At 19.9% G+C, this 16,666-nt stretch overlaps 4 protein-coding genes across 4 annotated transcripts; 3 read left to right on the top strand and 1 right to left on the bottom strand.

The window, feature by feature from the left end:
- Nucleotides 1–4,171: 4,171 nt before the first annotated feature.
- Nucleotides 4,172–5,184, bottom strand: SRAE_0000049000 (Hypothetical protein; the record flags this gene model as incomplete). Its single annotated transcript, XM_024646387.1, has 3 exons — nucleotides 4,172–4,990; nucleotides 5,027–5,107; nucleotides 5,149–5,184. 3 exons carry the CDS (start codon nucleotides 5,182–5,184, stop codon nucleotides 4,172–4,174), a joined length of 936 nt encoding a protein of 311 aa, XP_024500573.1.
- A 479-nt stretch (nucleotides 5,185–5,663) lies between these two features.
- Nucleotides 5,664–7,718, top strand: SRAE_0000048900 (Hypothetical protein; the record flags this gene model as incomplete). The annotated part of the gene is made up of 2 exons (XM_024646385.1): nucleotides 5,664–5,845; nucleotides 5,897–7,718. 2 exons carry the CDS (start codon nucleotides 5,664–5,666, stop codon nucleotides 7,716–7,718), a joined length of 2,004 nt encoding a protein of 667 aa, XP_024500572.1.
- A 5,621-nt stretch (nucleotides 7,719–13,339) lies between these two features.
- Nucleotides 13,340–13,579, top strand: SRAE_0000048800 (Hypothetical protein; the record flags this gene model as incomplete). Its single annotated transcript, XM_024646384.1, has 1 exon — nucleotides 13,340–13,579. One exon carries the CDS (start codon nucleotides 13,340–13,342, stop codon nucleotides 13,577–13,579), a length of 240 nt encoding a protein of 79 aa, XP_024500571.1.
- Nucleotides 13,580–13,673: 94 nt separating this feature from the next.
- Nucleotides 13,674–13,919, top strand: SRAE_0000048700 (Transposase, ISXO2-like domain-containing protein; the record flags this gene model as incomplete). Its single annotated transcript, XM_024646383.1, has 1 exon — nucleotides 13,674–13,919. One exon carries the CDS (start codon nucleotides 13,674–13,676, stop codon nucleotides 13,917–13,919), a length of 246 nt encoding a protein of 81 aa, XP_024500570.1.
- Nucleotides 13,920–16,666: the final 2,747 nt, after the last annotated feature.

The following is a 16,666-nucleotide window of genomic DNA, read 5'->3' as shown; positions in this document are numbered from 1 at the left end:
TAAGCAGTGGAATACGCTAACTGATTGTGTCACGAAGACAAAATATTCTGCTTAGTATTTAAATAATTAATGAAATATTTGTAAAATTAATAACGTATAGTTTTTTTTTAATCAAGACATTTCATTTTTCAAATTATATTAAGATATTTTAATTATTGTTCTTTATACAATTATTTTTTCAAATGAAATATTATTGTTATAAAAATAATGAGGCAAATTTTTATTATTAAAATAAAAAAAAAAATTTGAAATTAATGTTATTATAAAATTCTATAGCATAGTGATTAAATTATATATTTATATTAATGATAATATCAATAATTTGTAATAGAAAATAAATGAGAATTATTTATAAATAAATTAATATCATAAAGTATATAAGAATTATTTTAAAATTTAAGATTTATAATAAAATAAAGATTACTTCTTTTTTATAACATTTTATTTTTTGTCAAATTATAAATAATTTTAAAGTAATTATCAAAAGAAAAATTAAAAAAAAAATAATTTAAGTTTAAATATATAGTAAAATATAACAATCATAATTATTTTAAAATATTTCTTTAAATTATATACAAAATAATACATTATTTGCAAAGGTTCCAAAATATTTAAGCAATTAAAATATATATTATAATAATGTATTTTAATAAAATTAATTCATTTGTCACGTTGTAATTTAATTTACATATTTGATTTAAAAAGACTATTAATAGTTTTTTAACAAATATTTCAATATTTATAATAATAAATTAATTTTCTTATTAATAACAAAATAATAATGAATATTATTAGATATTAGAAATATTTAACGTATTTTAAAAAAATTAAAATGTTTATGATATATATTTTCTAAACTTTTTAATAGTTAATTTATAATTATAATATTTGTTAATATATAACATATAAATTATAACAATATTTAATATAGTTAAATATTTAAAAAAGATAAAAAAAATAAAAAAAGATGGGCTCAACCGGTGATCGAAACCGGGGCCTCTCGCACCCAAAGCGAGAATCATACCACTAGACCATTGAGCCATATTGAAAAGAAATTACATTAAAAATTTCCTTGTGTTTAAATGTTAATATTATATATAAAACAAATTTTGTTAAAAATTATCTTTGAATTCTATATATCGAGACAAAAAATAAATTGTAACAATATTTATAATTTTAAGTAAATTATTCAAGCATAAAAATATGTGCTGATAATGAATATTTAATCAGTTTTTCAATAATCATGTTTATATTAAATATTTCATTCAACGAGTGCAATAAAGTTTATTTTAAACTGATTTTAAAATGAAGTTTAGTTTAGAAAAAAAAGTTGTTGGAATAATTTATGATGTTTACTTATATAAAAAAAATTTTAGAGATAAATTTTTAATTTTTAAAAAATTAGTTACCAGAAAATAATCAAAGAAAAAAATTTTAAATAAGTTAAATTTCCATACTTTATGTACTATTATATTTCTTTATTTTTTTTATTAGTGAAATAATTTTAAAAAAAATTTTAGTTTTTTTCTTAATTTTGATGTATCTTAAAATTTTAATAAATAATAACAAAAAGTAATGTTTTCAATGTAATTATGAAATCATTTATTATGAAGTTTTTGATTTAACTCAAGTTAAAATTAATTTTATAAGAAGTAAAAATTTCGTTTTCAAGACATTTACTAAAATATAATTTTTGTTTGTTTTGTCTTTTTAAAACAATTTTTAAGTTAAACACTATACATTAAAATTAATTTTTTGAGAAAAGTAAAAAAATTGCTGTTCTCAATTAGAAAAAAATTGTCAAAAAATAAATGCTGTCATCTAATATACAAAATTTTAACTAAAATTAATTTTTTTAATTTGCCTTAAAAAAAAATAATGCTTTGCAAGAAATATTTAAAGAAAATTTATTAATATCAAAAAGTTTATCGTAAACTATAATATACATTTATTAAAAATAGTTTTAATTTAAATTTATAAAAATAATCAAGATTAAATAAGAGTTCTTACATAATAAAAAGAATGGTAAAATATTTACTAATAACAAAATAAAATAGATAAATGTTTATTATTAATAATTATATAGATATATAAAATAAAAAATGAAGATTATAAGAAAAGATTATAATTAAAAAAATGTATTAAAAATTTACAAAATATGGCAAAACAATTTACATCATAAATAAAGTATAATTGTTTTACATAAAAAATCAATCCTGTAAATTTGACTCTGACACAAATGAATTAGTTTATGAAAAACATTTATGATTCTTTCAAAATAAACTTGTTAAAAAACAATGCTAAATCAGAGAAAGGTAAGATTTCAAAACACATATAAGTAAGTATTTTTATAAATGTATTTTTTTCTGAATTTACTAAATGTTTTTAAAACTTATCTTACTAAAACTTTAAAAATATAAACATAATATTAACAAAGAATCGTCTATAACTTTCATAGAAAATTATAAGTAACACAAAAACCTATAACTAATCTTTAATGATTTTGCAATTTTGAATATGTAAAGTATATGCTAGGTTATTAAAAAAAACAATTTTTTATTTTCAATGTTAATTAACTTTTTATATAAAATATATGCTTAATATGAAACATGAATGTTAATTTTCAATATATAAACATTAAAAAAAGTAAATTTATATTAAAAAATATTTATTTTTCAAATAAAATATTGTTTTTACTCTAAAATTTAATAAAAGATATTCCCATGCCGGGAATCGGACCCGGGCCGCGTGGGTGAAAACCACGAATCCTAACCACACTGAGAGTGAAAAGATGACGATATAGTCATCGATATCGTATTTTACTTTTTCTAAAATAAATGACGATATCGTCATCTTTTCATTTTTTTTAAAATGTAGAAATAAATGATGTTAACGTTATCTATTCTAGAAAATTTAAATTAATGGAATAACCGACTATTTCGTAATCTTTTCATTTTTTTAAAAAATGTTTTAACGACTATAAAAACAATAAACGAAAATTTACTAAACAAGTAACTTTATTAATAATAATTCTTAAAAAACAACAATATTAAAAAAAACTAATAATTACAATTAATTTAAAAAAATTTCTTCTTATTTGTATTCCATGGACCATTAAAAACCTGAAAAAAATTGTCAATCATTGTAGAACAAATATGTAAAAACTTACCTATGATGACAAAATTAAAAATTACTTTTATATCTGCAAATAAAAAATATAATTAATCGTGAATAATGTTTAAAAACTTACATTAAAATAAAAAATAAACGGACAAATGACATTCTTATTGTCCATTGAAAAATCTGAAAAAGTAATAATTAGACAATATAAGAAAATTACTAAACTTACATAAAACAGTGTTTTTATATAAAAATCATTGTATAAAAACTGAAATTTTATATCTGAAAAAAGAAATAATATAAATTAAAAATAATGTATAAAAACTTACTCAAATAATAATATTTAAAAATATATTATAAATTAATGTTATATTTGAATCTGAAATAAGAAATATTGTAAGAAAAAACTGTATAAAAACTCACCTAAAATTTCAAAAGATGCGTAGACATTTTTCAACAAAGTAAAAAAACAGCTTTCTCTAACGACGCATTAAAAATACTAAAAAGTTAATACTTAGTACTTAGTACTTAAACAATAAATAAAATTTTTATATATATTTAATATTTTATTTAACCTATTAAACTTTATAATATTAAGAATTTAGATTTAAAATATTAATTAAATGGTCTTAATAAATAAAATAAAATACAATTAGAAAATTAACTTACATTTAATATTTTTTATTCACTATTAATTTAGAGTAAAGAATTGATATAATGTAATATTATATAATAACATTTGTTACCTAAAACTAAAAAATTCAATAGTTATCAAAAGATTACAAACAATGAATAAAATCATTTCATTGATAACTTTTATAGAAAATTTCTTAATAACATTGAATGATTGTGGTATTCTTTTTTATTCTTTTTGTATGTTATTTATAGATAATACAAAAAATTACTGAACTTACATAAAACATTTCTATAAAAATAGTAAGAATTATTTTTATATCTTAAAAAAAAAATTTAATTAAACAATTTAAATAAAGTTTATTACAAAAAAAAATTAACAAAATAGAAAAATAAATATACAAAAATTTTTTAAAAATTAATTTTTAATAACATCATTTTTTATCTTTTCCCATTCCTCACAAACTGCCTTATTGTAAACTCTTCCATTTCCATGAACATTTTCTACTGGGCAATTGAAAGAGAAACAAAAAAAAGAAATCACACGTTTTAGACACTTTGGTGGCAAAACTGGTGTGACAGATGAAATTAAAGTTGCTAATTGACATACTTCAAAAATGTCGCAACTTTCTAATAATATTGAAAAACCAAAATTCAATATAAATTTTTTTTCCTTTTTAAGAACTGAAAGTTCATAAATTTTTTCATTTGAATCCAATTCTCTTGCTGAAATATTCAATGAAGTAAGCAAAACTTCAAATGGATTTAGTTCATTGAAACTATTTTTTGTTTTTTCTTCAGCTTTTTTTTGATAAAAATTGAAAATTTGAAAAAATTGCTTTTTCACCATTTCTGAATTAATATTGTACATTTTTTCAAATTTATTGTACAATTGGTCAAGAAATTGTTTTCTATTACTTGAATTACTTAAAAAAATGTCAAGATCACTTATTGACATATTCTCCCACTGATAACAATTAATTTCATTATTTTCTGTATTTTTTCCAAATTTCTTTCTTTTTCGTACAATTCTTGCATTAACACCATCTTTTAACTTTTTTTCGCTTAAACAAAATGATTGAATTTTGTATATTGTTGAAAAATGATTGATAAAGTCATTGTAGAATCCCTTTTTTTTACGTATTTCAACAGGTAATTGAAGACAGACATCAATTGATAAAGAAGTAATTACTTTATTATGTTTTTCATTCAATTCATTATCATTTTTTTCAAAGTACTAAAATATTTAAAGTATATAAAAAATATAACTTACTTTCATAGCATTTTTTTGCATCAATGTGAAATTTCTATTTTCATAGTCTTGTTTGATAGATTCTTTTAAAAGTCCACTGATCTAAAAAGATAAAATAAATTTTAAAAAAATATTAAATTTACAGTTGGTTGAAGAGTTCTTTTCTTTGAAATATTCATTTTTTAAAATAACTAATATTTTTCTAAAAAAGTTAAAATTAATAGTCAAAAAAAATATCAAATAACAAAAGAATTAATGTATAAATGATTGTATGTTATAAAAATTTATTTTAATCATGAAAAAAGTTTATATCATTGCAGTATATGATATTCCTTCTAAAAAGACTGATAAAGTATACGTTATATAAGTAAAACAATAAGTTTTTTTTTCTCTTCAATGGTTTATTCTCTTACAACAAACTTTTGTTACTTTTATAATATAACATTTTTAACGTAAAAGATAAATAATTTTGGTAAATATCTGTTTTAGTGGAAGCTTTTTTTAAAAAATTTTTTATTTAAATTATATTTAAATTATTAATAAATTGTTTTTAATGATAATTTTTTAAATTGTAAAATAATGATAAAAACGTGTTATTTAAATTGTTAATTAATTATATTTTTATAATAAACATCTTAATTATAGTTAAATATTTATTATGAACTTCTTGTATTGTCCTTTATGTTTTGATTTTGAAAATCCAGAGGATTCAAAAGTTCTTCATTGTGAAATTTTGGATCATCTAAAAAATTTCCATGGAAAGGATAAAAATATAAAAGATAAAAAAATTCAATGTTATCATGAAGAGTGTATTGAAAAAAGAAAAAAAAATCACGAAAGGTATTTTTATTTTTTTTATTAATAATTGTAAAAAAATTTAAATTTATTTAGACTAGGAAAAGAATACAAAAGATGGGGTACTGGATTTTCTCCAGCTGGATTATATGGTCATTTTAGAACATTTCACAAAAATAGAAATAATTTAAATTTTCAAAATACTATTGCAATGGATACTGATTTTATAATTGAAAATAATATTATTCAAAATATTGAAGATGAAGTTGATGAAACAGATGAAATAGAAGAAATTTTATTAAATAATGAAGCAGAAGAAAATTTAAAATATTATGAAAGAGAATTACATTCAAAACGTGAAATAAATGATTTAAATGAATTAATAAATTTTTACAAAAATGAAATTTTTACGTATTTTAATGAAACTCCAGGTGCTGAAATTTTTTTCAAAAATATATTGACGTTGATAAGAAGACTATTAATAGTAAATACACCAAAAATTGTAAAAGATGCTTTGCTAAGCATTGAAATTGAAGATATAATTACAAAAGCTAAAAATACTGTTGAATCATTTAAAATTGTTCACCCTGATGAAAGAATAATTTTTGATACACAAACTGATTCTTCGGAAACAAAAGAAGATAAAAATTTGTTTTATTTTATACCGATAGAAAAAAGCTTACCAATTATTTTACGTAACATGAAGGCTAAACCGAAAAAAAATGTAGAATTAATAATTTATGGAGATGATTTACAGGGAAATAATCCACTTGGATCACATATTTATTCTGGAAGTTTATTTCATATGGCATATAAAGTTAACCTACCAAATGATTTAATTGCTTCAAAAAAAAGTTCACAATTAAAAAATATTCAAACGATAGGTATTTCACTTAGTACTATTTCAAAGGAAACAAAATATCAATATTTAATTCAAACAATTTTAGAAAAAATTCGTAAAGCAAAAGTTTATTATAATGGTTTCTGTTTAAATATAATAATTAAAGCTTTCATTGGAGATCATTCTTATTTACAAGATGCTTTTTTATTAAATAAAGCATATTCTTCAACTTCAAATATGGTTTGCCGTTCTTGTAAAATTTCTGGAAATTCATATTTAGAATATAATACTTGTTCTGCTGCAAATAGTCATTTAAGACAAGAATCACCAAATCCAATAATTCCGTTTCCTTTAAATCAGTATTCGGATTCATTCCATGATATTTTGGAAGGAATTATACCAAATTTAATATATTCATTATGCCAAAAGTTTTCTTTTCCTCAATTAACTTCTGAAAGTGAAGAAAATCATGATGTTTTGCCAATTTTTTGGCATCCGATTGAACTTGAAATTCGCCGTTTTAATAAATTAGATAAAGGATCCCAAAGCTTAAGTACAGTCATTTTTGATGGTTTCTTTCAAAAATATACAAAAATTGATAGACCAGACAGTAAGCACAAGTTCCATCTTTCTGGATCTGAAAATCTTGCATTAGCACGTGCTTTGCTGCATTGCATGACGAAAAAAGAATTATTTCCTAATGTATCAGAATCTGTTTATCAATTAGGAGTTAATTTGCTTAAGGATATTTTGGCAATTTATTCAATTATTAATGGAAAAATTGAACTTAATAATGAAATTATAAATAGGATGGAAGTTATAATTGACAGGTTTTTTAGAAATTTTTTCTTGCTTATGCCAAGAACTATGTGTACTTTAAAATTACACTCTTTACTTCATTATCCAGTTTTTGCCAAGTTATACAAAAATTTATCATTAGTTTCAACAATACGTTGTGAATCCTTAAATAGACATATTAAGTATCTTCACAATTTAAGCTGCAACCATATCAACCCATCTTATACTGTGGTCAAAAAAGTTGCTTTGTTGCTGATACTTTCAAGTGCTACGAATTAAATTTTTTTTTTTTATATTTATTTATTTTTAATTTATATAAATAGTCTTTTATTTAATAAAAAATTTTATTAATAAAAAAAATTGTTAATTTATAATAAAAATTGTCTGTTATTAAAATAAATTATACAAATTTTCATTTAAAAAAAAAATTTATTTGAAAAGATGACGCAAAATTTTAGATTTTTAAAAATATTTTGTTGACCGTCATCAATTCGCTCTCAGTGCACTAGACCACATGGGATATAGAAGAGGCAAATGTATTATAACTGCCAATATAAGATAAATTGTATCTGTAAAAAAATTCAGATAAAAAGAAAAAAAAATTTTTGTTTATTACCTTCATTTTTCTAACTTTAACCTTTTTTTCTAATTTAAAAACTTAATTTATATTTGTACATGTTACTAATATTATTATAATTTAAATACTAAACTTAATTTTTTTTGAACTAACATGTACAATGATATTCTTCTTTTTTAATAGATATTAAAACGTAAATATATATGATTTAACATTTTTAAAAAATATACTCAAAATTTTTAAACAATTTTTATAAAAATCTAAGTGTCAACAGTATTAAATTTTAAAAAAGTAAATAAACACTATTTTAATAAGAATTTTATTTTTTAAAAGACAAATGATGTTACTTACAAGTTTGTTTTATTAATTATATTAAAATCTGTTTCAATTTAACTTTTCTAAAAAGTATTTTAATATAATTTAAAAGTTTTATTCTTTGTAAAATAATAAAATTATTATTATCATAATTATAAATTTCTATTTTTCAATTTCAGAAAACTATTCTTTTACACAATGCAATTTGTTTAAAGATTTAATTTTTTTTATAAATTTTCAATTGGAAAAGAAATTTCAAATATTATTTTTTATATTTATTAAAAGAGATAAAAAATATTCTTTCCATATAAATTTTACTTTTTTTTAAAAATGACAAAAATAATAATTTTAATCTTATAAAGTAACTAATTAGAATTTTTTTGATTAATATTTTTTACTTATAATAAAAAAACCTTTAGAGATATATAATAGGAGATTTATTAATTTTATATTTTGTACTTTAATTTTATATGAGTATTTTGAGTTATACATTGTATTCTTAGTTAGCCATAATTAAACACGCGCCACTAATTGAGTATAANAAAAAAATAATGCTTTGCAAGAAATATTTAAAGAAAATTTATTAATATCAAAAAGTTTATCGTAAACTATAATATACATTTATTAAAAATAGTTTTAATTTAAATTTATAAAAATAATCAAGATTAAATAAGAGTTCTTACATAATAAAAAGAATGGTAAAATATTTACTAATAACAAAATAAAATAGATAAATGTTTATTATTAATAATTATATAGATATATAAAATAAAAAATGAAGATTATAAGAAAAGATTATAATTAAAAAAATGTATTAAAAATTTACAAAATATGGCAAAACAATATACATCATAAATAAAGTATAATTGTTTTACATAAAAAATCAATCCTGTAAATTTGACTCTGACACAAATGAATTAGTTTATGAAAAACATTTATGATTCTTTCAAAATAAACTTGTTAAAAAACAATGCTAAATCAGAGAAAGGTAAGATTTCAAAACACATATAAGTAAGTATTTTTATTAATGTATTTTTTTCTGAATTTACTAAATGTTTTTAAAATTTATCTTACTAAAACTTTAAAAATATAAACATAATATTAACAAAGAATCGTCTATAACTTTCATAGAAAATTATAAGTAACACAAAAACCTATAACTAATCTTTAATGATTTTGCAATTTTGAATATGTAAAGTATATGCTAGGTTATTAAAAAAAACAATTTTTTATTTTCAATGTTAATTAACTTTTTATATAAAATATATGCTTAATATGAAACATGAATGTTTATTTTCAATATATAAACATTAAAAAAAGTAAATTTATATTAAAAAATATTTATTTTTCAAATAAAATATTGTTTTTACTCTAAAATTTAATAAAAGATATTCCCATGCCGGGAATCGGACCCGGGCCGCGTGGGTGAAAACCACGAATCCTAACCACTAGACCACATGGGATATAGAAGAGGCAAATGTATTATAACTGCCAATATAAGATAAATTGTATCTGTAAAAAAATTCAGATAAAAAGAAAAAAAAATTTTTGTTTATTACCTTCATTTTTCTAACTTTAACCTTTTTTTCTAATTTAAAAACTTAATTTATATTTGTACATGTTACTAATATTATTATAATTTAAATACTAAACTTAATTTTTTTTGAACTAACATGTACAATTATATTCTTTTTTTTTAATAGATATTAAATTGTAAATATATATGATTTAACATTTTTAAAAGATATACTCAAAATTTTTAAACAATTTTTATAAAAATCTAATTATCAACAGTTATAATTTTAAAAAAAGTAAATAAACACTATTTTAATAAAAATTTTACTTTTTAAAAGACATATGATGTTACTTACAAGTTTTTAATATTAATTATATTAAAATCTGTTTCAATTTAACTTTTCTAAAAAGTATTTTAATATAATTCTAATGCTTTTTTTTGTAAAAATAATATAATTATTGTTATCATAATTATAAATTTCTATTTTTCAATTTCAGAAAACTATTCTTTTACACAATGCAATTTGTTTAAAGATTTAATTTTTTTTATAAATTTTCAATTGGAAAAGAAATTTCAAATATTATTTTTTATATTTATTAAAAGAGATAAAAAATATTCTTTCCATATAAATTTTACTTTTTTTTAAAAATGACAAAAATAATAATTTTAATCTTATAAAGTAACTAATTAGAATTTTTTTGATTAATATTTTTTACTTATAATAAAAAAACCTTTAGAGATATATAATAGGAGATTTATTAATTTTATATTTTGTACTTTAATTTTATATGAGTATTTTGAGTTATACATTGTATTCTTAGTTAGCCATAATTAAACACGCGCCACTAATTGAGTATAAATACTAAGCTAGAAAGTAGTTTTTTTCAGTCTGACTATTTAACTAAAAATTTAGTGCTGAATACCTAGTGGCCACTAGCGTTAAATTATCTTAAATATTGTAATTTGGTCAAGATTTAATAAAAATTGTAATAATATATCTTTTGGTTTCGAAAAGGTACGCCATACAATTTTATCTTAATCTCCTACTCAAAAGAGTATCTTAATATAATATTGCTCTTTATTAAAATAAAATGTATTGTTGAATATTGCTTTTACTAGTTAAAAATTAACAAAAAAACTTTTTAATTATAATTAAAGAGAAAAAAAATTAAAAATTTCCAACCAACCGGATTTGAACCAGTGACCTAAGGATATCAGCAAGAGAAATCTACAGTCCTCCGCTCTACCAACTGAGCTATGGTTGGATACTGACGGCAAAAGCATTCTAAAATTTTTCACAACTATTAAACATCTATTTTAGTCAAATTAAAAGAAAATAACTAAAATAAACATTAATTTAAACATTTTATATTTTATCAAATAATTTATACTTTATAGATAACAAAAGTTATAAAAAAATTTAAAAAGTGATATGGAGATATGGGGAATCGAACCCCAGCCCTCTCCCATGCTAAGGGAGCGCTCTACCCCTGAGCTATATCCCCAACGTTAAAACTCAAAATGATTTTCGACGGCCTTTTTTTTTCAACTATATTAAAAAAGGTAAAAATAATATAAAATATTATAAAATTTTAAACATATTAGAACATTTTCTTTAAAAATTTACGTTTAATTTTTAATAAACATTTAATTAATGGATATTTGGTATTTTAATAATTAATAAATATTAATACTAATACAATTTATTTTAACTTCATTTAAACTCAAAAATTTAAAATTTTTACACTTAAATATTTGAAAATTAATTTATTGGTATAAATAAGATTACCTTAACATTTTTAAACATCTCATTTTTTAAAAATAATACTAAACATTAAGAAAAAAATATTATTTGTAATTCTGATATCAAATTAAACAAAATTTGGCTAAAATTGAAAAAGGAGAGATGCCTCATGCTGGAATCGAACCAGCGACCTTCTGTTTACTAGACAGACGCTCTGCCCCTGAGCCAATGAGGCTGATTCCGCGAAACAAATAAATTAAACTCAGAAAAAATTTATAACCATATATTTTATATTTAATAATACAAATTAAATTTTTGATTAATTGACAAAGCATAGTTCAAATAATTTTATTGGCCTTTAGTCCTGATTTTAGGTAAGTCCAGAACAACACACCGATTATAAAGAAATCTCTTTATTTCAAGAATCAACGGTAGAGAGACAATTAAATAAGGTAAATAAATAAAAAAATGACGCGTCAATTATCTTCTAAAAGATTTAATTGAGGTGAATTTTAGAAAAGACAACTTACTATTATTTACAATTTAATATAGGACTAGCAAAATTTCTACTTGAAAATTACAATAATAAATTTTTATCTCTTAAAATAAAACAAGTTACAAATGGATCTTTTAAAGATAGACACTAGAAATGAATAATAAAATAATAATAATAATACAATTCTTAACAATTAAAATAGATAATAGTTATAAAGAAATACGCTATCTTGTCACAGGGAGTTGAAGTTTAACTTGACAAATTAGCCTTAGGGTGATTCTTAGTATGTAAATATTACTGCATGTTATTTGTTTATAGTCACAATTTTAATTATTCTTTAAAAATAAATAACACAAATTGTAAAATTCTTATAAAGATAAATATTGAATAAAACATATTTTTTACTTTAACTAAATAAAAAGTTTAAATAGTTTGTATTCTTGTTAATTGCTATATTTATTAAAAAATTTTTTTTTAATGTTTATATAACAACAATAATAATCATTAATATATAATATACATAATTATTGAAAGTTTTTTATAAGTTATTTTTTATAGTGATGATAAGAAAAGATTTTAAATTGTTTAAAAAAGTAAGATTTATAATAAAAAAAAATATAACACATAATTTTTGACAGAAAAATTTAAAAAAGATAATAATAAAAAAACAATTTGTTAAAAATTTAAGATGCTAGCAATATAAATTTTTTAAAACATAGAAAAAGTTTATAGTACATGATGATAAAAGTTTGTAAATTAATCCAAGTTAAAAAAAATAGTTATTAAAACAAAAAAAGGTAAAAATATTCTAATTTCCAGCTGATAAAACAATTTTTCCTTCCTTTAAGCCGCCATAGCTCAGTCGGTTAGAGCGTGGGTCTAATAAGCCCAAGGTCGCAGGTTCGACCCCTGCTGGCGGCAACATTTTTTGATTTTTTTTAAATGTTAATAAATTATTTGGTACTATTGGATTTTATGCTCTCCATTTTTTAAATTCATATAATTTAATGATAATAAAAAATTTTTTGTATATAAATTAATAAATTGGTAATTGATAACGATGGTAAAGGAGTTAAAAAGAATTTTTTTTTTTACTGATAAAAACTTAAATTAACTAATTTTTTGCATAAATAACTAAAAGAACAAGGGAAACAAGAGGTATTTGATATTAGATTCATTTTTTATTTTTTTTAAACATTTTTTCGATAAAATTTACTAATTTTTTTTTATTTTTTTAGTAAATTAATAAAAAATGAATGTTTCCCAACTTATTAAAGCCATCCCAAATGAAGCAAAGGCTGTAGAATTTCTTCAAAAACGTGGTTTAATTCCTGAAACAAAAGAATGCGAAAATAGCCATGAAATGAAGCTTTCTGTTGGCACAGTGTTCAGATGGAAATGTTTTCTTAGAGACTGCAGAAAACAGGTTGGAGTGCGGGTCGGAACATGGTTTCAGAGGACCAAAATGCCATTTATATCATTGGGCAAATGAGGAAACGTCCGGGGAAAGAATGAAAAGGGAATTGGAGTTCGGTTCCTGCACGACTGTGGACTGAAACAGTCTTCTGAGAGAGGTGTGCCTTTTTATGGAGAAAAAGAACGAAAATATGATAGGAAGAAAGAGGTTTACTGTGGAAGTGGATGAAACCCTGCTTGCCAGGAGAAAGAATCATTCTGGAAAAATGTTGGGGCAGCAGTGGTGCTTCGGTGGTATCTGCAGGGAAACTAAGGAGTGTTTCGTGGAGCCTGTAGCAGATAGAACTTCAGAAACGTTGATGAAGGTGCTGAAAAGAAGGGTTCACCCAGAAACCTTCATAATTTCTGATATGTAGGGAGGATACTCCCAAGTAAGTGCTTCTGGGTATGAGCATTTAAAAGTGAACCATAAATATAATTTTGTGGATCCACTGACAAATGCTCATACTCAAAACATTGAAAAGATCTGGAGATCCTTGAAGGAGAGGTCCAAAAGGCAAAATGGAACCCATAAAAGCTTGTTGAACGGATACATGCACGAATTTTTATGGAGGAAAAAAAATAAAGATAATCAATTTGAGTCCATTTTAAGGGACATTGTTATCTTTAATGACTTTTTAAATGAGTAATAAAAGTTTTTTAATTTTATTGGAAACATTTAGGGGGATTTATTTTTTAAAAAATTTTTTAATTTAGTTAATTTTTGAATAAGTTATATACAAATTAAAAAATGGAGAGCATAAAATCCAATAGTACCAATTATTTTTTATTTGAAGCTGTTTTTTTATATTCCTGATAAAATTTAATTTTCAAATAAAGCAAATATCATTAAAATATAATTGCATCAATTTTTAATCTCTAAAATATTTTTTTATATAATTTAATGCCAAGAAATTTACTTTTTTTTGCTTTTGATTATTTTCCTATTAAATGTAAAAGTTTAAAATATAAAAATCGTTTTTATTTCTTCAAATTTATTATGCACAAATAATATAATAATCATAATATTTTTTAATCTAAAAAACAATTAAAAACTTTCTTTCGATAACATTTATTTTATTTATTATTATTAATTTTTTTAAAAACTTTAAAAATGTTTAAAAAATTTATGTTATTATAATGTTTAACATTTTTTAGTAGTGTCAATAAAAAAAACTAATTGTTAGGTACATTTTAAGATTATAAAATATTTAATTAATTATACGAATATTAGTGTCATTAATTTGACTTACAAATTTTTAATTATTATAAGCAATTTTCATCACAAGATTTAACAAAATGAATTAAAAATATATAAAATTTATTAATATATTATTAAAAAATTATATTCTATAATAATTTTACAATTTATTTTAAAGTTTATCAATATATTTAAGTTTATTTTTATATAAAAAAAAAGATAATAAAAATAAAATTTAAATGTTTGAATTATTCTTCGATAATAAAAAAAAAAATAAAGAAGATTCGCAGTCAGCAGGATTCGAACCTACGCGGGCAAAGCCCAAGTGATTTCAAGTCACTCTCCTTAACCGCTCGGACATGACTGCTAAGCAAAATTCAATTTTTATTATTTTTTTATTCAAAAACATATTTATATATAAAATTATTTATTTTTACTTCATCTGTAATAAATATATTTTAAATGTTATTTTATTTATTCTTAATAATACTTTAAATTGTATATTATTTTATTAATAATTGTTAAAATGAAGGAAAGTATGAAAAATTGAAAAAAATTTTTTTTCAAAGCATAGCCTCCGTGGCGCAATCGGTTAGCGCGTTCGGCTGTTAACCGAAAGGTTGGTGGTTCAAGCCCACCCGGGGGCGATTCTATTATTTTTTGTAGCAATAAAAATAATATAATTATTATAATTTAAAAAATATTATATTTATCTTTTTTTTATTCTATAGTTAAAATGTAATAAAAATCTAATTTTATAATTTATTGTTGATATCTACCAGATTCATAAATAGAAAAAAATAAAAACTAATTTTTTTAATTAATTATATTTTTTTATTAAAGTTGTATTTAATACCTTACAATAGTAAACTTTTAGGGGAAACATTTAATAAAAGATGATAAAAATTATCATTATTTTTTTTATAATCTTTATTTCTAAAAAACTATACTTCACGATTTACTTTATATTATACAATTCCCATAATAATTTAAATATAATTGTAGTGGTTACAGTAAAGTTATTGTAAATTTTATATTTTAAATAAAAATTTAACTTTAGTTAGTTAACAAAATTTTAAATTCTTATTTGTATATTAATTTAACATGTTGAGATTATGAAACTAAACATTTATAAAAATTATATTTGTATTTAATTTCGAAATAATATTTTGTATATAGTCAAACATTGTCTAATATAAAATATTTACGGTTATTAATAAACTTATTTTTATTTAAATTTTGATTGTAATTAACTTAATAATTTGTTGTAATATCTTAACGAATCATACATATAATATTCAAGTTAATTTTGACCAAAAAAGTTTAGTTAAGATTATTTTGACATCAGAAATAACATGAATTATCACATTCACGCTCTTAAAAAAATAAATTATTGAAAATTATTATATTGAAATTTATTTTTTTGAAAAAAAAAAAATTAAAATTTATAAATTAAATAAATTAATAGATTTTTATTATTTAAAAAAGTGTTTTTTAATTAAAAGATAATAAAATGGATAAGTAAATTTTGTAAAATTTTGAATAAATTGGTTTATTTTTTTAAAATACAATATTTTAATTCATAACTTATTTTTTAACTATTAAATAAAAAAAAATTTACAATCAACAAAGTATATTATATTTTTTTGGAAAAAATGGTTTTTTCTTTTATTTGAATAATTTTTAAAGTGCAGTTTTATACTTTAATAAAAAAAACTAAAAAATGTTTATTATGACAAAAAAGTTTAAAAAAGAGCTTTTTTAGATTAGTTTATCTATGAAAATGTGAGATAAAATTTTTGATTTTTTAGTATATTGTAAAAAAATACAATAAGTTTACTAAAAGAAAAAAAAACGTTAAATCTAAATAAAAAAAGCGGATCAAATTTTTATCAAATTAATGATAATATGAATTCTTTATAT

This window comes from Strongyloides ratti, scaffold srae_scaffold0000003 (assembly GCF_001040885.1).
Source record: "Strongyloides ratti genome assembly S_ratti_ED321, scaffold srae_scaffold0000003".
NCBI classification, from domain to species: Eukaryota; Metazoa; Nematoda; class Chromadorea; order Rhabditida; family Strongyloididae; genus Strongyloides; species Strongyloides ratti.
The sequence above is the reverse complement of the archived record's forward strand: the minus strand, read 5'-3'. Positions and strand labels throughout refer to the sequence as shown.